The 22,225-nt window shown below is 47.4% G+C and overlaps 1 protein-coding gene and 1 long non-coding RNA gene across 2 annotated transcripts in view; one reads left to right on the top strand and one right to left on the bottom strand.

The window, feature by feature from the left end:
• Positions 1 to 6,901: 6,901 nt before the first annotated feature.
• On the top strand, positions 6,902 to 9,907 carry LOC134876299 (uncharacterized). Its single transcript, XR_010167393.1, has 5 exons — positions 6,902 to 7,072; positions 7,507 to 7,688; positions 7,811 to 8,302; positions 8,454 to 8,479; positions 9,479 to 9,907. It is a non-coding gene; the product is annotated as an uncharacterized LOC134876299 (long non-coding RNA).
• LOC134876297 (atrial natriuretic peptide receptor 2-like) overlaps positions 8,969 to 22,225 on the bottom strand; it is a 14,567-nt gene continuing 1,310 nt past the window's right edge. Inside the window, 23 exon segments of the mRNA XM_063901287.1 lie at positions 8,969 to 9,648; positions 9,952 to 10,043; positions 10,163 to 10,261; positions 10,346 to 10,498; positions 10,642 to 10,781; positions 10,875 to 10,962; positions 11,167 to 11,260; positions 12,291 to 12,410; positions 13,796 to 13,897; positions 17,552 to 17,600; positions 18,472 to 18,524; positions 18,526 to 18,611; positions 18,700 to 18,720; positions 18,723 to 18,820; positions 19,291 to 19,434; positions 19,532 to 19,618; positions 19,718 to 19,862; positions 20,189 to 20,261; positions 20,345 to 20,490; positions 20,584 to 20,686; positions 21,192 to 21,293; positions 21,436 to 21,568; positions 21,876 to 22,008. Coding sequence (XP_063757357.1) covers positions 9,475 to 9,648; positions 9,952 to 10,043; positions 10,163 to 10,261; positions 10,346 to 10,498; positions 10,642 to 10,781; positions 10,875 to 10,962; positions 11,167 to 11,260; positions 12,291 to 12,410; positions 13,796 to 13,897; positions 17,552 to 17,600; positions 18,472 to 18,524; positions 18,526 to 18,611; positions 18,700 to 18,720; positions 18,723 to 18,820; positions 19,291 to 19,434; positions 19,532 to 19,618; positions 19,718 to 19,862; positions 20,189 to 20,261; positions 20,345 to 20,490; positions 20,584 to 20,686; positions 21,192 to 21,293; positions 21,436 to 21,568; positions 21,876 to 22,008 — 2,435 coding nt within the window. The 3' untranslated portion in view covers positions 8,969 to 9,474.

The following is a 22,225-nucleotide window of genomic DNA, read 5'->3' as shown; positions in this document are numbered from 1 at the left end:
GTCTTATTACTGATGGAACAGCATGGAGGATAGTGGGTGTCTGAGGGTGCCATTGCTGAGAAACTTCAAACCAAATCAAAACCCTAAATTTGAACCGGTTTGCATTACTCCATTTAAGGTGACGTAACCTTAGGGAACAATAAGAGCTGGCTGTGTTTGTAACATGAGAATCTATGGATTGAAACGTTGGAGCTGAACACAATGATTGTATTGGAGCCTGACTTTTGTGCAGCCTTCAACTTTACTGGGTGGAAGCAGTGTCTATAATGGGAACACAATGTGAGGAGCAGAACTAGACATTAAGGTCCCTGACCTTAGGCCTGTTTTTATCAATACAAACAAATAGTAGGGGCTTCAACAGCTCACCAACAATCAGGCATCCTGTGCTTAGCAGTGTGAAAAGCCTTTAAATAAAACCACTCCGCGGGAACGAGAGTCATGTATCGGAACCAAAATGCGAAGTGAAGCCGCTAGTCTCATCTGCCTGACCCTGACACTAAACAAACATATTGAAGAACATATATTAGATATATTGATCCTGCTTTCACCAGGGAGTTTAGAGCTTCAGTTATTTTCTTTTTTCTAACATTGGTTTCAGGAAGTATTGCTAATGATAAATTATAATAACTCTGAATGAAATTAAAGTCTAAGGACACCACATGTGTTGATGAGAAACTGGATGAACTTATATAAAGATCTGATTCCAGATGGAACAGGGCAACATGTTTTACACTGATTCCTATTCTGTCTGGATCTGGTTCTGTCAGCTTTGATTTGGACTCTGTTCAATACATGACGTCTATCATTATTACCAACAATATATAGACTAAGAACAAATGGAAAATAAAATAATATCAAATTGACCGAGGACTTATGACTGATTCTGCAACCCTGGTCTCCTCAGGCAGGCCGTACCAGGACCAGCACTGGTGCCTCTGAGGCCCTCAGGGTGCAGGACGGGGCGCAGGTCTTTACAGAAGGTCTCAAACATACCTTAGGATGAGGCCTCACAAGGACTTAGAGTCAAAATCCCAAAACTGATTCTGAAAGCAATCTAATGTTCTTCTCACATCTGGACTGATCGATTATTGGTATGGTAGAAATGTCTAATAGTCCCATTTATTGATCAACGTGTCACTGTGAGCTTCTTCTGCAGTTACACGCTCCACAGTTTGAATCCACATCAGCTCAGAAATATCCGTTTCCTGAGAGACCTGGCTGTGTCTCTGTGATGGTAGTGTCTTTATTGTATACAGTCTGCCTGTGTCCCTTGATTTAGCCCCCCCCCCCCCCTTCCCTTCTCTCCTTTGTTCAGTATCCTGTAATGTAAATGTCCATATCTCAGACCCCCCCTTCCCCTGTTCTGATGTATAAAATGCCTGTACTTCCTGTTGTAAGATGGTCAGATCCTTTCAGCTGCAGTAGAGGAACTCTGTCCAAAGCTTTGATGGATTGAATAACGCAGCTTTGCTTTAAACTCCCACATCTGTTCCTTTCTTACCGAAGAGGAGGATTTGTGTGTGTAACCGATGTATTCATTTATCATATTTATACTTCACCAATAATCCATTTCTATTCATATTTTCTTTGTAAATACTTGTTAGTGTATATTTATTTTGGGGAGCTTTTATTTTGTGACTCTAGACATCGTTAGTTCCGGTAGATTCGCGCTACTTTCCTCAGTCGGCTTCAGGTTCCGTTGAGGAGAGGTGTGCATGTTAACGATATCAAGTGAAGTTGCTGTACTGATGTTATTGTGTTCCACACAGTCCTGGATAAAATAAATCTTGGTTGGCAAGGCAGAAGATCTCCTCATCTATTCCACATCACCCACAACCAGTGGCGGCTGGTGAACATTTTTCGGGGGGGGCGCAGTTGGGCGGCACGGTTTAAATAGCACTTTTTTAGAGGTTTAGCTTAAGACAGTTGGTTAGGTGGCTGCGGCCACATTCGTGCTTCTTACATTTTTGTGTGAAGTGCTTTAGATCCTTCATCCCGGTTGTAGTCCAAAGTGTTTCAGTCCCAGGACTTTGAAATAACAGACAAGGGAAACAAAAAAAGGCATTGCTCACTGTACAACCAGCTAACCAATTCCGCTTAGCATACAAGTTTGAGGAGAAAGTCCGAGTGTAGGTTCTCCCGCGATCAGTGGTCGTCTGTTGAATGTTTAAATCCGGACGCTCGGGTCCCAAGTCTTTCAATTTCTTCTTTTCGACATCTGATAGTCGATGAAACAGTGTTTTAAGTAGAGCTTGCACGGAGTTCTCAGCCATCGATGTCGCCATATTCACTCAATCTAAGTTTCAGCTAGCTACGGTGCTGCTCTTTACGCTTGTGGTTAGGGAATGATAACGATGCTGATTCGCCGAAATAGTCCAATCGCGTATCTAAGAATGTCACATTGAACTAAGAAACAATGCCATTGGCTGTGGGCGCAAAGATTAGCGCCCACAGATCTAAGTTTCAGCCCCCAATGAAAAGCTATCCTTGCTAAAATGACTGAGAAAAGTATAAGCTCTCCTATAGACTCCCATGTTATCGGCGCCCACGGACGGTAGCCGACCTGCCTATTCTCAGAAAAGGCGAATGGCAATATATTATGTCCAGACACATTTTAGCGGTTCTTGACAGTGGTCTCCCATACACATTTAACCCATAAACACGGTACATTTCTTATTTCAATTATGTTGTATATATAACGTTTTTTAACTCAAAAAGTCAGGGTGGGCGGCGCCCAAGCGCCCACTATTGACGCACCGCCACTGCCCACAACACAACGCAGAGTTAGTGATTGACGTGTCAGACCAGACCGGCTACAGTGGAATTTACAAGACCTGCACGAGACGGCGTTAGACAAACCAACATGAACTCCCAATAAACCCCAGCGCGTCAGCAAGTCACTCAGCTCAGTTTGATCCCATGTGAGGGGCTTCAGAGGGGGCGGGGTGGTCTCCAAGTGCGAAACCACAATGGTTCACACTCCCTGTATACAAGTAAGATCAGTCCCAGAAGAGCGTCCAAGAGCAACGACGAGCTTATCCCCTTTGACCCACATTAACCTACACGCTAATGAGTGCTATACCCCCGATCAGGAGACACAGACTTCTACCCCCCACAGTCCTCTTTCTATCCAGCACCACACAGTGAGTTATAGTCTTCCTCCACCAGCTCTATCCAGTAGTGATCAAGTTCATATCAACGATGAAACACACCTGATATCAGAAACTCTCATGCCACCTCACACCAGTAACCAACTAGCCTATTATTTATACCTGCACCCCCAAGCTGCCCGCCCCTCCAGCGAGTAGGAGCCGGGAAACAGTCAGGCTGTGCTTTAGACCCCCTCTCTACGGGGGTGGTGGAGTGAGTAAGAGTTTGGGCCCAGGCTGTGCACTCCCTCCTCCTGACTACATCAAAGCTTCAACAGCTAAGCAAAATATTCCCTAACTCACGGCACCTACAGGAGTTCTCCGATGACTCCTCCATCGTCAGCTGCATCACAGACGACAGTGAGGAGGAGTACAGGGCCCTGGTGGAGAACTGCGTAGGCTGGAGTGACAACAACCACCTCCAGCTCAACATCAGCAAGACTAAGGAGCTGGAGGTGGACTTCAGGCGGAGCACGAAGAGGTCTCTAACCCCCATCACCATCAGGGGGGAGGAGGTGGAGGTGGTGAACACCTACAGGTTCCTGGGACTTGGAGAGACAACACTGATGCTCTCTGCAGGAAGGGACAGAGCAAGCTTTTCCTCCTGAGGGGGCTCAGGTCCTTCAGCGTGTGCACGAGGCTGCTGCAGACGCTCTACCGGTCTGTGGGGGCCAGTGTGCTCTTTGTGCTGGGGGGGAACACCGACCAAAGGGATGCTGACAGGCTGAACAAGCTGGTGAGGAAGGCTAGCTCTGTAGTTGGAGTTAAACTGGACAATCTGGAGGAGGTGGCTCCTTTGAGCCTGTAGTCATCAGCCTGCACACCAAGGGGTTCACCATGAGACCCCCTGATAGTAACCGGGCTGCACACCAAGGGGTTCACCATGAGACCCCCTGACAGTAACCGGACTGCACACCAAGGGGTTCACCATGAGACCCCCTGACAGTAACCGGGCTGCACACCAAGGGGTTCACCATGAGACCCCCTGACAGTAACCGGGCTGCACACCAAGGGGTTCACCATGAGACCCCCTGATAGTAACCGGGCTGCACACCAAGGGGTTCACCATGAGACCCCCTGACAGTAACCGGGCTGCACACCAAGGGGTTCACCATGAGACCCCCTGATAGTAACCGGACTGCACACCAAGGGGTTCACCATGAGACCCCCTGATAGTAACCGGGCTGCACACCAAGGGGTTCACCATGAGACCCCCTGATAGTAACCGGGCTGCACACCAAGGGGTTCACCATGAGACCCCCTGATAGTAACCGGGCTGCACACCAAGCTGCTCTCTCTCTGCACAGACATGTGGATATGTTGAACAATGCTCTCGTTACTCATCTGTATTTCTTCTTTCAGTTTTTAGATTTTTGATCTTTTATTGAAATGTGTGTTTCATATCCTGGGTGAACCTCTCCTGGGGTTCCTCTTCTCTGTTGCTGCTTAAACACTTGAATTTTCCCACAGGGATTAATAACGGTACATCTCATTTCACTCTGAACGTTTCTATCTCCACGTCATTACTACATTTTCAGGTTTCATATGTGAGTGCTCAATCATAACTCATGCCAGCTTTAAGGACTCATTCCTGCAGCTCTTTATGGAGTATTACCCGCTGACTCACTTCCATCCTCCTGCTTTAGTGGCAGCTCTCTGCTTCGCTCCACCTGGGGGGTCCTGCTCTGTAGTCTGATGGTGCCTTGCTGCGACTTCAAATGCTTCTTCAGATTTGACGTAGTGTTTGAAGCTAGACACAGTTTGTCTCCAGCACAGAGAGAGCCTTAATACTGCCATCTGTAGCTGACTCAGACTCAAAGGAGGGACTGTGTCTCCAGCTACAACACGCGCCTCTCTCCCCCCTCCATTGACTTAAGTGTCGCATAGCCGTCCCTCCCCGAGATGCAAGAAGAAAGCAAACATACATCTTTACTGAGGAGGATGAGAGGAACAGTAATGCAGTGACCTGGATAATATCTTTACTCTGAGTACTGGTTTGGAGATAGTAACGCGTTAGATTACTCGTTACTGAACAAAGTGGTCAGATTAGAGTAACGCGTTACTAAGTAAAAAGTATGTCAAAGTATGTGTGTGTACATACAATAATACACACACATATCATGTTGTTTCTGTCTCTGTGTTCAGGTGGACCAGTGATCCTGCAGAGTCCCCCCCTCCCTGTGATGGAGGGAGATGACGTCACTCTGATCTGTAGAACAAAGATGGCCGCCCCCCCCCCCTCCCTGCTGATTTCTACAAAGATGGCGTCTCCCTCAGGACTGAGTCTGCAGGTCACATGACCCTCCACCATGTCTCCAGGTCTGATGAAGGCCTCTACAAGTGTAGAGTCCAGAATAAAGGAGAGTCTCCAGAGAGCCGGCTGTCTGTCTCAGGTGAGGAGGTCTCCTTTCATTTCAGGACTCGTTCCTCCAGATGTTCACCTGACCAGGTGTGATTCTCCCTGCAGAAAGACCTCCGACCCCCATGAACCTGCCTCCTACTCCGCCCCCCCTCCACCTTGTGTCTAGGGTGGTCTGCCACCTGGTGGTCTTCTGCCCGTACTGCATCTCATCATGGTGTCTCTGTATGGACAGAGGCCCACAGGTACCATCTCTCACTCACATCTGCAGGTGTTTCCTCTCCACCAGAACTCTGAGTAATACCTTTCCTTTCTGACTGCAGGAACTGACCCGTCTGTCTCCGTGGTGATGACCCCGCCCACCCACGCTGAGCAGGGATTGGACGATGACTACGATGATGTCATGTCTGCTGTCACCACAGAGCATCAGTTCTGACCTGAAGTCCAGCTAAAGACGTCTGACCTCCCCCGTGGATCAGACACAGAGGAGGACCCAGAGCTCTTCCCTGAGGAGCGCCATGTTTTCAAACCTTTGGAACTAGATTATTATTTTGTTTGAATAACTTATTATCTGAGCTGTGAGTGAACCTCAAGCCGATTCATTGTCTGCTCGCTCCTTCAGGAACTCTGTATTTGTGAAGTAACGTTCAGGGTCAAACAGTAACTATCAAACGTAGAGCACAAAACACATGCTCTGATTAAATCAGCATTGAAATGATCTACAGGTCTTCTGGCACGGGTCTGCGTTCTGGAGAAGTTCAGTTATCCAGATCCAAATATTTTGAACAAACATCCAGAACCTTGCAGGTGCGTTTGAATCCAGGCTGAAGACTTATCTCACACTGTCTCTTTCACTCGTGTGTTTTAGACCTGTGTTATTCTATAAAGGCTTGTTTTATGATGACTTCATCCGCCCTGCTTTTTGGTGCCTGTGTTTCCTAATGTGTTTCAGTTTAAGGCGCTGTGAATGGCCTTGTGTTGAAGGTGCTTTAAATAAACCCGCCTGCCTTACAGAAACACTTGTTATTATTGGGAGGGCTTTCCTCTCCCTCTCAGAGCCTTGAGCACAAACATTAAATACTCCCTTGAGATGACGCTTGTTTTTTCCTTCTATGTTATTATATTTCCGTTAGTTATAATAGTGTTTTCTGGGAAAGGTGGTTTATTATTCGTCCAGTAGGTGGTAATGCAGCGTCTGGATGCTGACCGCCTCTGAAACCCCAGGAAGAACAGGAGGTTGTGTAGCAGCGACCCTCCCCAGCGACCCTTCCCTCCGCAGTATCCCTCCCCAGCGACCCTTCTCTCCGCAGTATCCCTCCCCAGCGACCCTTCCCTTCGCAGTATCCCTCCCCAGCGACCCTTCCCTCCGCACTGCCCCTCCGCATGACCCCTCTGCAGTATCCCTCCGCAGCGCCAGGCGGCGGTGCTGAGCTCAGTGATAGAAACCACAGAAGAAGAAGCAGAACGTAAACAGACGCCTTTCTGTCGCAGTTTCTTCGTTAAAGTAGGAATATAAAAGATGTTGAGCCTCAGCAGACGGGATGTAACCGGGATCTACTCTCTGGTACCGACACTAACCTTACCCTCCATCCATTAATCCCTGTAATCCGTTTGGATTAGGAGATTAGGTGGACGATAGAAACTAAGCTAACTGTTAGCCTGTTTAGTGACTCTGGGGTAAAGTAGTGTAACTCAGAAATAAGCTTGGAGCAAATGAGGTCTGTCTGTCTGTCTCCTGTCTGTCTGTCTCCTGTCTGTCTGTCTCTCGTCTGTCTGTCTCTCGTCTGTCTGTCTGTCTGTCTGTCGACTTCTTTCACAGTGTATTCTGTTGTTTATGTTCGCACCTCCAGACACCTGGAAATACACTGGAAGTCAAAACCAATAACGAGTACTAAATAAAACATATCCGAAATACAGGAGACATATTTATATAGTGTGTAAGAGAATAGAAAACATATTAAACTAGAGCTGTTGATCTTTATTATTTACTCTTCTCAGGTGTTGCTGGCTGTGGTGGTTTTATCCTGGACCTACGTCATCTACGCAAGCAGGGTCGCAGCTGATTGGCTGCTGGAGGCAAGACCCGCCCTCCTGCAGCAGCACTGACAGCTGATTGGCTGCTGGAGGAAAGACCCGCCCTCCTGCAGCAGCACTGACAGCTGATTGGACAGAAAGTGCCTGTGAGTGTTTACTCTAGAAATAAATACCGAAGTTTGTAACGGTTGTTCAATAGTTTTGGTGGTATGAGAGTGAGACTGCTGCAGCTTAAAGCCACATGTTGATCTCGTCGTTCTGTTCCCAGGCAGACGGATTGAACCCCCTCCTCGCTGAGACCTCCAGAACCTCGTCATCAACAGACCGGCAGCACAAACCGCTCTGAGGGAAAGATCCAGCAGGACAGAACCTCTCAGACTCGTTGTGTTTGTGCTGAAAGTCTGCTGGGACCACTTCGTTGTTACAGCTCGTGTCTGAATATTATTTTGAGTTTTAAAATAATGAATGCGACGCATAGATCCGGAGAGGAGAGGTCTCCTTTGTAATTAATCCTGTTTCATTAGGCAGTGCGGTTCATGAGCAGAAAGTACAGCCCTGATCCCTCCACCTGTTGTGTTTTCACCTCATTAATAAACACTTATGTAACCTCGTTAGCGTCAGCAAGCTTCTCCTCCTCCTCCTGCGCTCTGATTGGCTGATGACACGGACGCCACGTCCAGCAGCGGCCAATCAGATGCACTGTGAACAAAGAGCAAGCCGGTGAATGGAAACGCATTGAGAGGGTCCTGTGATGTATTCAGTGAGTAACACACACACACACACACACACACACACACACACACACACACACACACACACACACACACACACACACACACACACATACACACACAGGGTTTTGTGAGGATGAGTGTCTGATGTCCTCTGATATGTAAATGTTGTCTCCACAGTGAAAGGGAAGCAGCGGCTCTCAAAGGTGAGTACCCATACTATTAACACACACACACACACACACACACACACACACACACACACTCTCATGTGTAATTAAAAACCAGCCTCTCCTCTTGTCGGTTGTCGGAGTGTTTTAGAAAAGCACAGCTGAACACGAACAAGGAAAATCTAATTATATTAAATCTAAATGTTAATGTACACAAAACAAATCTGTGAAATATTTACATTTTATTCAGAATGAACTGTAAATAATATAAATCTCCCCATCCCTTTATTCCTCTTGATTTACCGTTTATTATATTTATAATTCTAAACGTCCAGTCATTTTAAATCTGTGTGTTTTAAATCTGTGTGTTTTAAATCTGTGTTTTAAATCTGTGTGTTTTAAATCTGTGTGTTTTAAATCTGTGTGTTTTAAATCTGTGTGTTTTAAATCTGTGTGTTTTAAATCTGTGTTTTAAATCTGTGTGTTTTAAATCTGTGTGTTTTAAATCTGTGTGTTTTAAATCTGTGTGTTTTAAATCTGTGTGTTTTAAATCTGTGTGTTTTAAATCTGTGTGTTTTAAATCTGTGTTTTAAATCTGTGTGTTTTAAATCTGTAAAAGGTATTTTATTTAGAGCGCTCTTCACGTGTTGAATTAGAATGAAAACAGAAAAACCCACTTTCATTAAAGTGTTTATTGATAGTACATACTTTATCCCTGGGAATATAAATAAAGGCATCGTGTATTATCTTTCAGAGAGGGATAAGGAAGGGACAGAGTACATACTGAATACATGGAGTCACATAAAGGGCGACAGAGTAGGAGAGCAACAGAAACTCTGCCGGGAAAGCAGGCAGCAGCTGCAGTGCTGAAGGATGAGGATTGGCTCTGCTGTGGCTCGGGCTAACACATGGGGGGGGTTATTTACATCGTCTACTCTCTGTCCCGGTTACTCCTCCCCCGCTCTGGTCCTCAGAGCCCTCCACCATCTGCCCCCCCACCTCACTGACCCTCTCACTTATTTCCCGGTTCCTCAGGTGTGCTGCGGGCTGTCGTCGGGCAGACATCCCGGGATGGAGGAGAACAGCCGCTCCTCATCCTCCTCCTCCTCCTCCTCTTCGTTGGTGTGTTTGGACGCCCCCCCGTCCCTACAGAGCAGGGTGTTCTTCTTCCCCTCCAGCCAGTACGTCACCATGTCCCCTTTCCCCTTCACAGAGATATTCAGGTTCATTTATGGATTCACAGAACAGCCCAATGTGTTTTATGACAGGTCTCAGTTTTATTTCCTGTCCCTAAAACCTCCTGACGAATGAAGGAGTCCAGCCTCTCAATAAAAACAGTTGTGTGGGTTTAATATTTACAAAAGAGCCAAATGTTACTCTCTAAAATCTGTGTTCTTGAATCTCAGGTCGTTTTGAAATGAAATGTATTCATATTTAATTTCCTATAATAAATATGTCTATGAATGAGGTGTCCTCTCAGAGTTTGACTTTGACCCGGAGTGTGTCACCTTGACGCTCAGCGTTCCTCTGCAGCTGAGCAGATATCCTCCGATCTCCTCCAGCAGGTAAAACGCTGCCGAGCTGCACTGGATCTTCAATGCTGACACACACACACACACACACACACACACACACACACACACACACACACACACACACGTTATATATTCACATAAAGAATAAATAATTGACCTCATCTATAGAGAGTAGAGAGCGTACCCAGGCTGGTGGACTCCATCCGGGACGCCGTGTTCACCGTGTCCCCGAACAAACAGTACCGAGGCATCTTCGTCCCAACAACCCCCGCCACCACGGGACCTACACACACACACACACACACACACACACTGTTATCCTCAGTATTAACTGTGTGTGTGTGTGTGTGTGTGTGTGTGTGTGTACCGGAGTGTATCCCGGCCCGTATCTGCAGCAGTGTGTTGGGTTTGTGGGGGATCCTGAAGCAGCTGCAGACCCCGACCAGATCCAGAGCCATGCTGCTGATCTCTGCTGCATGCTGCACCCCGTTCTCCTGAGGGACCCCCGACACCACCATGTCTGCAACACACACACACACACAAACACACCAGCAGTTACATATATTGCAAACAAAAGTACGGCAGGTCATCGCAAGTAGAAAACCGTTTACAGAGTTTTTTTGTGTGTGTGTGTGTGTGTGTGTGTGTGTGTGTGTGTCTCACAGGCGTCTCCGATGGTCTCCACCTTGTAGACGTCGTAGTTGTCGATGATGTCGTCGAATGTCGTGTAGAGTTTGTTCAGGAAGTCCACCACTTGGTAGGGAGTGCTGCTGCTGGACAGCTGAGTGAAGCCCACGATATCACTGCACACACACACACACACACACACACACACACAGTATTGAAATGTCTGTATATGTGTGTCTCTCCTGATTGAGGGGAATATTGATTGGCACCTGAAGAAGACAGTGGCGCTGACGTAGCTCTGAGCCTTCATGGGTTTGCCCTGACGCAGGTCGTCCGCCACCTGCCTGGGAAGCATACCTGCAGAGCAGAAGCAGGAAGCCCCCTCAAGGTCTATGTCTTACAGGGGGGGTGTATTCATAGAGCACTGCATTGGAGTGTGTGTGTGTGTGTGTGTGTGTGTGTGTGTGTGTGTGTGTGTGTGTGTGTGTGTGTGTGTGTGTGTGTGTGTGTGTGTGTGTGTGTGTGTGTGTGTGTGTGTGTGTGTGTGTGTGTGTGTGTTACTGTAAAGCAGTCGGTCAGTTTTCTGCTTCTCGTGCGTCAGGTCCTGGGTCCGCTCGGCCACCAGCACCTCCAGGTGTTTGCTGTACTTCTCCATCTGGAAAACAGGGCTTTATATACACAGTATACATGTACTAATACACGGTCTGTATACACAGTATACATGTACTAATACACGGTCTGTATACACAGTATACATGTACTAATACACGGTCTGTATACACAGTATACATGTACTAATACATGGTCTGTATACACAGTATATATGTACTAATACACGGTCTGTATACACAGTATACATGTACTAATACATGGTCTGTATACACAGTATACATGTACTAATACATGGTCTGTATACACAGTATACATGTACTAATACACGGTCTGTATACACAGTATTAATACACGGTCTGTATACACAGTATACATGTAACAATACACGGTCTGTATACACAGTATACATGTTATAATACACGGTCTGTATACACAGTATACATGTACTAATACACGGTCTGTATACACAGTATACATGTACTAATACACGGTCTGTATACACAGTATACATGTTATAATACACGGTCTGTATACACAGTATACATGTACTAATACACGGTCTGTATACACAGTATACATGTTATAATACACGGTCTGTATACACAGTATACATGTACTAATACACGGTCTGTATACACAGTATACATGTACTAATACATGGTCTGTATACACAGTATACATGACAATACACGGTCTGTATACACAGTAAACATGTACTAATACATGGTCTGTATACACAGTATACATGTAACAATACACGGTCTGTATACACAGTATACATGTTATAATACACGGTCTGTATACACAGTATACATGTACTAATACATGGTCTGTATACACAGTATACATGTAACAATACACGGTCTGTATACACAGTAAACATGTACTAATACACGGTCTGTATACACAGTATACATGTACTAATACACGGTCTGTATACACAGTATACATGTACTAATACACGGTCTGTATACACAGTATACATGTACTAATACACGGTCTGTATAGTACACATGTCTGTGGGTCTGGGGGTCTGAGGGTCTGGGGGTCTGAATCAGCATCGGTTCCTGTACCAGGTTCATCATCATGTCCACTGGGCTGACTTTGATCGGGTTGATCCGGTGGACAAACTTCTTGATCTGCTCGAAGGTCGGGCGGTGGGCCGGGTTCTGAGAGCGACATCTCCGGATCAACTACGGAGACACAGGAGGGACAGGTGAGAGACAGGAGGGACAGGTGAGAGACAGGAGGGACAGGTGAGAGACACAGGAGGGACAGGTGAGAGACAGGAGGGACAGGTGAGAGACACAGGAGGGACAGGTGAGAGGGACAGGTGAGAGACAGGAGGGACAGGTGAGAGACAGGAGGGACAGGTGAGAGACAGGAGGGACAGGTGAGAGACACAGGAGGGACAGGTGAGAGACACAGGAAGGACAAGTGAGAGACAGGAGGGACAGGTGAGAGACAGGAGGGACAGGTGAGAGACAAAGGAGGGACAGGTGAGAGACAGGATGGACAGGTGAGAGACACAGGAGGGACAGGTGAGAGACACAGGAGGGACAGGTGAGAGACACAGGAGGGACAGGTGAGAGACAGGATGGACAGGTGAGAGACACAGGAGGGACAGGTGAGAGACAGGAGGGACAGGTGATACACACAGGAGGGACAGGTGAGAGACAGGATGGACAGGTGAGAGACACAGGAGGGACAGGTGAGAGACAGGAGGGACAGGTGATACATACAGGAGGGACAGGTGAGAGACAGGATGGACAGGTGAGAGACACAGGAGGGACAGGTGAGAGACAGGAGGGACAGGTGATACACACAGGAGGGACAGGTGAGAGACAGGATGGACAGGTGAGAGACACAGGAGGGACAGTTGAGAGACAGGAGGGACAGGTGAGAGACACAGGAGGGACAGGTGAGAGACAGGAGGGACAGGTGAGAGACACAGGAGGGACAGGTGAGAGACAGGAGGGACAGGTGAGAGACAGGAGGGACAGGTGAGAGACACAGGAAGGACAGGTGAGAGACAGGAGGGCCACGTGAGAGACAGGAGGGACAGGTGAGAGACAGGAGGGACAGGTGAGAGACAGGAGGGACAGGTGATAAACACAGGAGGGACAGGTGAGAGACAGGATGGACAGGTGAGAGACACAGGAGGGACAGGTGAGAGACAGGAGGGACAGGTGATACACACAGGAGGGACAGGTGAGAGACAGGATGGACAGGTGAGAGACACAGGAGGGACAGTTGAGAGACAGGAGGGACAGGTGAGAGACACAGGAGGGACAGGTGAGAGACAGGAGGGACAGGTGAGAGACACAGGAGGGACAGGTGAGAGACAGGAGGGACAGGTGAGAGACAGGAGGGACAGGTGAGAGACACAGGAAGGACAGGTGAGAGACAGGAGGGCCACGTGAGAGACAGGAGGGACTGGTGAGAGACAGGAGGGACAGGTGAGAGACAGGAGGGACAGGTGAGAGACACAGGAGGGACAGGTGAGAGACAGGAGGGACTGGTGAGAGACAGACGAGGGGAAGACGCTGAGAGGGTGTACACGTCAGCAGGACTGTACCTCCACGTAGTCCGCCGGGCAGGGACAGCTGTTGTCCACTTTACTGGAGATCAGCTCAGGCAGAGGGGGACACCAGGAGCTCTCCAGGCTCGACTCCTCCACCTGCGCGCACACACACACACACACACACACACACACACACACACACACACACACACACACACACACACACACACACACACACACACACACACACACACACACACACACACACACACACACACACACACACACACACACACACACACACACACACACGATGATGAGAAGCAAGATGGCGCTGAGGATGGCTGCCGTGTCTCGAGCTCCTCACCAACTCCACTTCTTACGCAAACCGCCCAAGCGAGCCCTATCATCCAATATGATAGAGAACAACTTTTACACATCAGGTCGCTGGTGGACAGCAATAATCCACCACGACCTGCAAACAAGGAGAGTCTCCGTGTTTACCTGCTGGAGCTCTACCTGTGGAGCGCAGGAGGAAGAGAGGTTCCCGGGCCGGGGTCCTGGTCAGGCTGAGGAAACGTGAAAACAGGCCTCCTCTACCGAGTTTACTTCTGGCAAATGTCCAATCCCTGGATAATAAGCTGGACGAACTCCGTAGCAGGGTGGCATTTCAACGGGACATTAAGACCTGTAATGTTTTCACGGAGACTTGGCTCGACCCCACGATACCGGACGCCGCCATTGCTCCACACGGATTCTCCATTCATCGCCAGGACCGGACAATAAACTCAGGGAAGAGCAAGGGAGGAGGTGTCTGCTTCATGATTAACAACAAGTGGTGCTCAGATGTGGAGATCATTTCTTCGGACTGTTCTCCCAGCCTAGAGCACATCATGATCGGATGCCGGCCTTTTTATCTGCCGAGGGAGTTCACATCTGTTGTTCTAACAGCAGTGTATGTTCCGCCGCACGCTGACAACAACACAGCGCTGGAGGAGCTGTATGGGATTATCGACAGGACAGAGACTTCTCGGCCAGAGGCCGCATTTATTGTGGCCGGGGATTTTAACAGAGCCAACATGAAGAAAGTCCTGCCGAAATACTATCAGCACGTCAGCTGCCCCACGCGCGGTGGAAATACACTGGACCATGTTTACACTCCTTTCCGGCATGGATATAAAGCCCTCCCCCGCCCCCCCTTCGGCAAGTCAGACCACATATCTCTTCTTCTGCTCCCTGTTTACCGGCAGAGACTGAAGAGGGACCGACCTGTGACAAGGACAGTGCAGCGTTGGTCCGAGCAGTCTGACTCTGCTCTCCGCCACTGCTTTGGCATCACGGAGTGGTGTGTGTTTGAGGAGGACGATATAAACACACACACTGACGCGGTCATTTGCTACATCGGCAAATGCATCGATGACGTCGTGCCGCGGATTACTGTACGGACATTCCCAAATGAGAAGCCCTGGATAAACGGCGAGGTCCGAGCTAAACTTAAAGCACGGGCCATCGCGCACAGCGGCGGTGATTTGGATGAGTACAGGAATTCCAGGTATGCACTCCGGAGAGCTATTAGCAGTGCGAAAAGACAATACAGGGACAAGGTGGAGTCGAACTACAAGGGCTCCAACGCCAGAAATATGTGGTCTGGACTAAAAACAATAACAGACTACAAAAGGACAACGAGTGGTGCTGAGGAAGTGTCTGCATCTCTCCCAGATGAACTGAACACATTTTATGCACGCTTTGAGAAGCCCCCGGCTGTGGAGGCACAAAAGGCCCAGGATCCCTGCTCACTGGTTTTAACCAGTGCAGATGTGTGTAGATCTCTGAAAAGGATCAACGCACACAGGGCTCCAGGACCTGATGGCATCCCTGGCCGTGCTCTCAAGGTGTGTGCAGTTCAGCTGGCAGATGTGTTCACAGACATTTTCAATAGGTCACTGCTCCAGTCTGTAGTCCCCACATGTTTTAAAGAGTCCATCATTGTCCCTGTCCCCAAAAAGACAAAACCCATCTGCCTCAATGACTACCGCCCAGTTGCACTCACCTCCATCATCATGAAGTGCTTTGAGCGGTTAGTCAAAACTTTATCACCTCCTCCCTCCCTGACTCACTGGACCCCCTGCAGTTTGCCTACAGAGCAAACAGGTCCACGGATGATGCCATCTCCCTCACCCTCCACACTGCCCTCTCCCACCTGGACCAGAGGAACACTTATGTGAGAATGCTGTTCATTGACTACAGTTCAGCATTCAACACCATTGTGCCCTCCAAGCTCATCATTAAGCTCAGGGACCTTGGGCTCAACAGCGCCCTCTGTGACTGGATCATGAGCTTCCTGACGGGCAGATCCCAGGCAGTGCGGATGGGGAACATCACATCCTCCACCTTGACCCTCAACACCGGAGCCCCTCAGGGTTGTGTGCTCAGCCCTCTCCTCTACTCCCTGTTCACGCACGACTGCGTGGCCACACACAGCTCCAACACCATCATCAAGTTTGCTGACGACACGACCGTCATCGGCCTGATCACAGACGGCGACGAGACGGCGTACAGAGAGGAGGTCAGAGCCCTGACATCTTGGTGCCAGGACAACAACCTCCATCTCAACGTCAGCAAAACAAAGGAGCTGATTGTGGACTACAGGAAGAGGCAGAGAGAGGCACACACACCCATCACCATCGACGGGACTCCTGTGGAGAGAGTCAGCAGCTTCAGGTTCCTCGGGGTAAACATCAGTGAGGACCTGACATGGACACATCACACCAGGGTCATATCCAAGACGGCTCGACAGCGGCTCTTCTTCCTCCGCAGGCTGCGGAAGTTCAACATGGACTCCAGGATACTCTGCAACTTCTACAGGTGCACCATCGAGAGTATCCTGACTGGCTGCATCACCGCCTGGTATGGCAGTTGCACCGCCCTCAACCGTAAGACTCTACAGAGGGTGGTGAAAACTGCTCAGCACATCACCAGGACGGAGCTGCCATCCATGGAGGACCTCTACACCCAGCGGTGTAGGAAGAAGGCCGGTAGGATATTAAAGGACCCCCATCACCCCAGCAACAATCTGTTCTGTCTGCTGCCGTCTGGCAGACGGTACCGCAGCATCCGGACCAAGACCACCAGACTCAGAGACAGTTTTATACCACAGGCTATAAGACTGCTGAACTCCTGAGCTGTGTGAATGTCTACTCACATCTGTCTATAGTACACACATACATATATATATATATATATTATACATATCTGTTTATAGTACACACATATATATATATATATATAGATATGTGTGTACTATAGACAGATGTGTATAATATATATATATTATACACATATATAATATCTATATATTATACATATCTGTTTATAGTACACATATCTATATATTATACATATCTGCCATATACATCTGTTATACATAATATATGCATCTGTCCATACCTCCTCATTCCACAGAGTAAAGTGTGTAAATACTCTCAATGTATTCCACATATGTATATATTTCACCTCCTCAAATCTTTACTGTTGTTATTGTAAATATTCTTCTCTCTTTTTGCACTATTTTATTATCTTATCTGCACCATGTATGTTGAGTTGTTGGAGGAGCATGGGACATAAGATTTTCATTGCCAACATATACGCTGTATCTGCTGTGCATATGACCAATAACACCTTGAAACCTTGAAACACACACACACACACACACACACACACACACACACACACACACACACATATACACATGTATGTACTTTGTCTTTTACACATGTATGTACTTATACACAGTGTGATACTGGGACTTACTGGGACGGGGTCGCTGCGAGTGGCTATCTCCAGCAGGATGATGGAGTAACTGTGAAGACATGCAGAGGGTGTTAACTGTGTGTGTGTGTGTGTGTGTGTGTGTGTGTGTGTGTGTGTGTGTGTGTGTGTGGTGTGTGTGTGTGTGTGTTTCCATACGGGACCCTGAGAACATGTCCCCGACGAGGTAAAGGTTGGAGTTGACTATAAAATGTGAAAAGCTGTGGATATCCTTTGATTGTTCTTCCTGACCAAGCATTAGCATTAGTATTAGCATTAGTATTAGCATTAGCATTAGTATTAGCATTAGCATTAGTATTAGCATTAGCATTATTATTAGCATTAGTATTAGTATTAGCATTAGTATTAGCATTAGTATTGGCATTAGTATTAGCATTAGCATTAGTATTAGCATTAGCATTATTATTAGCATTAGTATTAGCATTAGTAATTAGTATTAGTATTAGCATTAGTATGGGCATTAGTATTAGCATTAGCATTAGTATTAGCATTAGCATTATTATTAGCATTAGTATTAGCATTAGCATTAGTATTAGCATTAGTATTGGCATAGTATTAGCATTAGCATTAGTATTAGCATTAGCATTATTATTAGCATTAGTATTAGCATTAGTATTAGCATTAGTATTAGTATTAGCATTAGCATTAGTATTAGCATTAGCATTAGCATTAGCATTAGCATTAGCATTAGCATTAGCTTAAGTTTTCTGCAACAGTCATTTTTTCCTCAAACGTTTTTCCTGAATATGAACTCTTGGTATGAATAATAAGAGAGAGTGTGTGTTTCCTCTGTCGGGCCTCAGATATCAGATGTCTGCGTTCTTATGGTTTGAATATTAAAACTGATTAATCCAACATTAGAGAGAGCAACCAGATGTGTCCGAATCCTATTTCAGTGTCACCTGAACACATCTCCAGCGAGCGTGGGCTCCACGTTGGAGTTATGAAACTCGGGGCGGCATGTAGACCTCCTGAAGCCTCTGCTGATAGGACGAGAGAGGCTCCGCCCCGTCGTCCCTGCGATACATCCTCAACCCGAAGTCTGAAGGGACAACCACGCATCTTAAGGCTACTTTAAACATTGAAATAAACCTTTCCCAGATGTTTGGATATGTTGAGTGGAATCTGACCGGTGATCTTGCAGACCCAGCGTCGTCGATCACGCAGTTCACAGACTTCAGGCGGCCGTGACAGACTCTGTGTTGGTGGAGGTACGACACGCCTCTCGCTACGTCTGTGGCGAAGGAAAACCTGGGGGGGACAGAGGAATAAATCCATGTACTATTCCATTTAAACCTGGAACACGTTTTATTTAAAGACTGAAAGAACACATTGACGTTATTCAGATTCAGACAACTTAAATCGACCCTGGTTCAATTTAGATAGAATCGGAGGATGAAAACCAATTTAGCGTTTAGAATTAAAAATAAACACAAAATAAATTCAATTATTACAAAGAATGTGTGTGTGTGTGGTGTGTGCGTGGTGCGTGTGTGTGTACCTTCATTTACATTTTTGCAGCTTAATGTTTCTACTTTTCTACATCTGAGACATTAATCTGGTTGTTTTTACTAAATGTATGTGACTGATTTAAAGCTATACGGCATATTATACTAAAACACTGTATATGTGTGTCATGTGTGTCATGTGTGTGTGTGTGTGTGTGTGTGTGTGTGTGTGTGTGTGTGTGTGTGTGTGTGTGTGTGTGTGTGTGTGTGTACCTGAAGCCCCAGTTGAGTGGGATCTCCTCATTAAGCAGAACGTCGTTAAGGCTTCCTTTGGGGCAGTACTCCGTCACTATGGCAACATCCGGCGGCTCAACGCAACCGCCGATGAACTTGCAGAGGTTCGGGTGGTCGAGCTCCCTGAAGACATAAACATGTGTGTGTGTGTGTGTGTGTGTGTGTGTGTGTGTGTGTGTGTGTGTGTGTGTGTGTGTGTGTGTGTGTGTGTGTGTGGTACCTGACTTGTTTGACCTCCTGTCTGATGGTTTTGGACAGGGAGAAGGTTTTGGTTTGAATCCTCTTGATGGCCACCGTCCTGCCGTCACTGGAGAATGAAAAGATATTTTGAGTACAGGAAGTTGTCTCTTCTTCTACCGTGTTTGACCTCTTCAGCGGTGCATGGGGGAGGTTTCAGATGACGCACTATATCCCGGTGCAGGTGAACGGGGTTTTCCTGGTCCCTGGCTGTCCGTTGTAGCAGCTGAGCGCGGTCACACAGCTGGTGTTGCTGTCGCTGTTCCCCACCGGCACGCTCATCACGCTGCCCGTCGTCAGGCGGGCCTCCTGGTCTGTGGCGGTGGAGATTCAAATAAATAATCCATTAAAATAATGTTAACAGCAATTCCAATTCATGTATTGTGTTTGTCATGACCATCGGAGACAGAAGAGTTGAGGGTTTTATACAAAACGCCCTTTTGCACAGAGGTGTTGCATAAAACCAGTGAGGGTAACGCGGCTGTACACTTTGAAAAGCAATGGGTCCATTCCCAGCCTTTCTAAACCAGCGTGGACCAGATCTGCTTGGTGCAGTTTCAGACCTCTTGTGTGCAGACCAGTTCCTCACCAGTGTGCACCAGTTCCAGAGCAGCGTACACCGCTCTGATGATGGTAGTACCTTGTTTTATCTTGGAGAAGTCGATGATCCAGCTCTCGTCCCACAACAGCTTCTGCTTCTGGTACCTCAGCCACTACAGGACACAGTTCTCTGATCAGGTTTCATACGTTCTCTTATTCGGAGTATATTTCAGGGTTTGTTTCGTCAGATCCTCACCACGGCGGTCAGAACCAGGCAGACGCAGAGCAGGCTGAGCGGCAGCCCGATGGTGACTTTGGTGGCGGGGGTCGTCGGGCACTCGCCGCAGTCTGCCGGACAGGTGGAACAAAGCTCCCCCTCCTCACAGACACCATCAGCACACACTGAGGGACCAGGACATAGGAACAAGTCGTTAAAGGTGGATACCCATTACTCCCACAGAAGGATGGGGGTGATACCGGTTCTCTGTAACTCACCCACAGCCGGCTCCACAGTGCTCTTGGCCTCGAGAGCGACCTGCATGCGTCCGACTCGTATGTGAGCGATGAGCGAGGTTAAACCGGGATGAACCAGAACCACCTGCAGGACAGATAAACGGGTTTACAGGCTCACTAAGCAATGAAAACCCTGGTGCTTATATGTTGTAAAATTGACAAAAACCAGGAAGGAAGAATGTGAGGAACATAGAGAGGTAAAGCAGGGCATCGTCTGAGAGATATTTCTGGCTGCACGTGCATCCTCCACTGCAGATTCAGGGTACTGTTGATCTGAGTGTAAAGATATTAGCATGGGATTTAACATTTAGGACACCGTAGAGGTACACACCATTACTGTTAGGCTTCTCAGGAAAGAAATTGAGAGAGAAATGAACAAATGTCACGTTTTAAGAATTAGGAAGAACTGAAGAGAATATCAAGTGAAATTAGACTCGATTTGAACAATCCAAGTTAACGGGGTTGTTTGTGTACTTTTGGACTTTATATGTATGTGTTTGGACCATCTGAAGCTTCTATCAAACCTGTACTTCCAGCAGAGGGTAAGAAAGCTTTGGCTCTGTTATGGATCTGCCGTGTCGGCGTGTTACCTTGGAGGTCCAGTTGGTCTGGGTCATCTTCCCGGAGGTCGAGATGGTGTGTGTGAAGATCTTCCCGTCGTCAGGTATCCAGGGGCCGCAGATACTCTCCGTCTGAAATAAATAACTGACTTGTGTTTGGGTTCCTCCTCAGCCGGAGCTAAACCGTTCCACAAAGAACCGGGCTGGCTGTTTTCCCTTTTAATCCCACTGATTCAAACAGGAAATGCAGGCGATAGAAGCAGCAGGTGTGTACCATGTGTCCCAGCGGGCAGGAGTGGATGTTGGCGTGATGGATGCAGCAGTTCTCTCCGTCAGCGTCTTTCCAGTTAGTCGGGCAGTCGATGTGTTCGCAGAACCTCCGGGCCGCTTCAGCGTCCACTATTGCACTAAAAATAAGGTGTGAACCAGAATCCAGCAGAGATTCGGAGCCATGTAGGTAAACACATACGTACATTAAGGAGTTCATCTCTGAGAAAAATAAATAAATTACAGGTACAAATTTAAGAGGAAATACATCTTAAAAATTGGGACAAAATTACGAGAAATAATTCTGTTATTTTTCAACAAAGCAAATTATTTGACAAAGTAATTTTCTTTTTTTGATTTTTTCAGGATTTCTTTTCCTGCTTCATTTACACCTTCAATCTCAGAGGATCTCCTAGTTTATTTCTCATAAATGGAGATTCTATGCACCTGTGGGTGAAGATGTGGTTCTCCACCGCCCAGTGGTAGAAAGCGTCTCCGGCCGTCACCGAGTACGAGACGCTGAAAACCTCGCCGCTCTTCACCGTCTCCGGAGGACGAAGCAGCCACGCCATCTCTAACCCTGAGGCAAATAACAACAGCTACGTATCATTATCTGAAATCCACGCTGACTGAGGGCTGGAGGTTATTGATAATAAACTGCATTGGGACTACAGAGCTCTTTCTTAAATACAAGTCGTTTGAGGTCTTGAATCATTTGGAGACAGTCGTCTTTCAGTGGTTTGGTTGGGTCACTTATCTTTCAGGTAATGGTGTTTCTTTAGACCGTCGAGCTTTGA

Source organism: Eleginops maclovinus, chromosome 14 (genome assembly GCF_036324505.1).
Source record: "Eleginops maclovinus isolate JMC-PN-2008 ecotype Puerto Natales chromosome 14, JC_Emac_rtc_rv5, whole genome shotgun sequence".
In the NCBI taxonomy this organism is placed as follows: Eukaryota; Metazoa; Chordata; class Actinopteri; order Perciformes; family Eleginopidae; genus Eleginops; species Eleginops maclovinus.
This window is presented reverse-complemented; position numbering and strand designations above follow the sequence as displayed.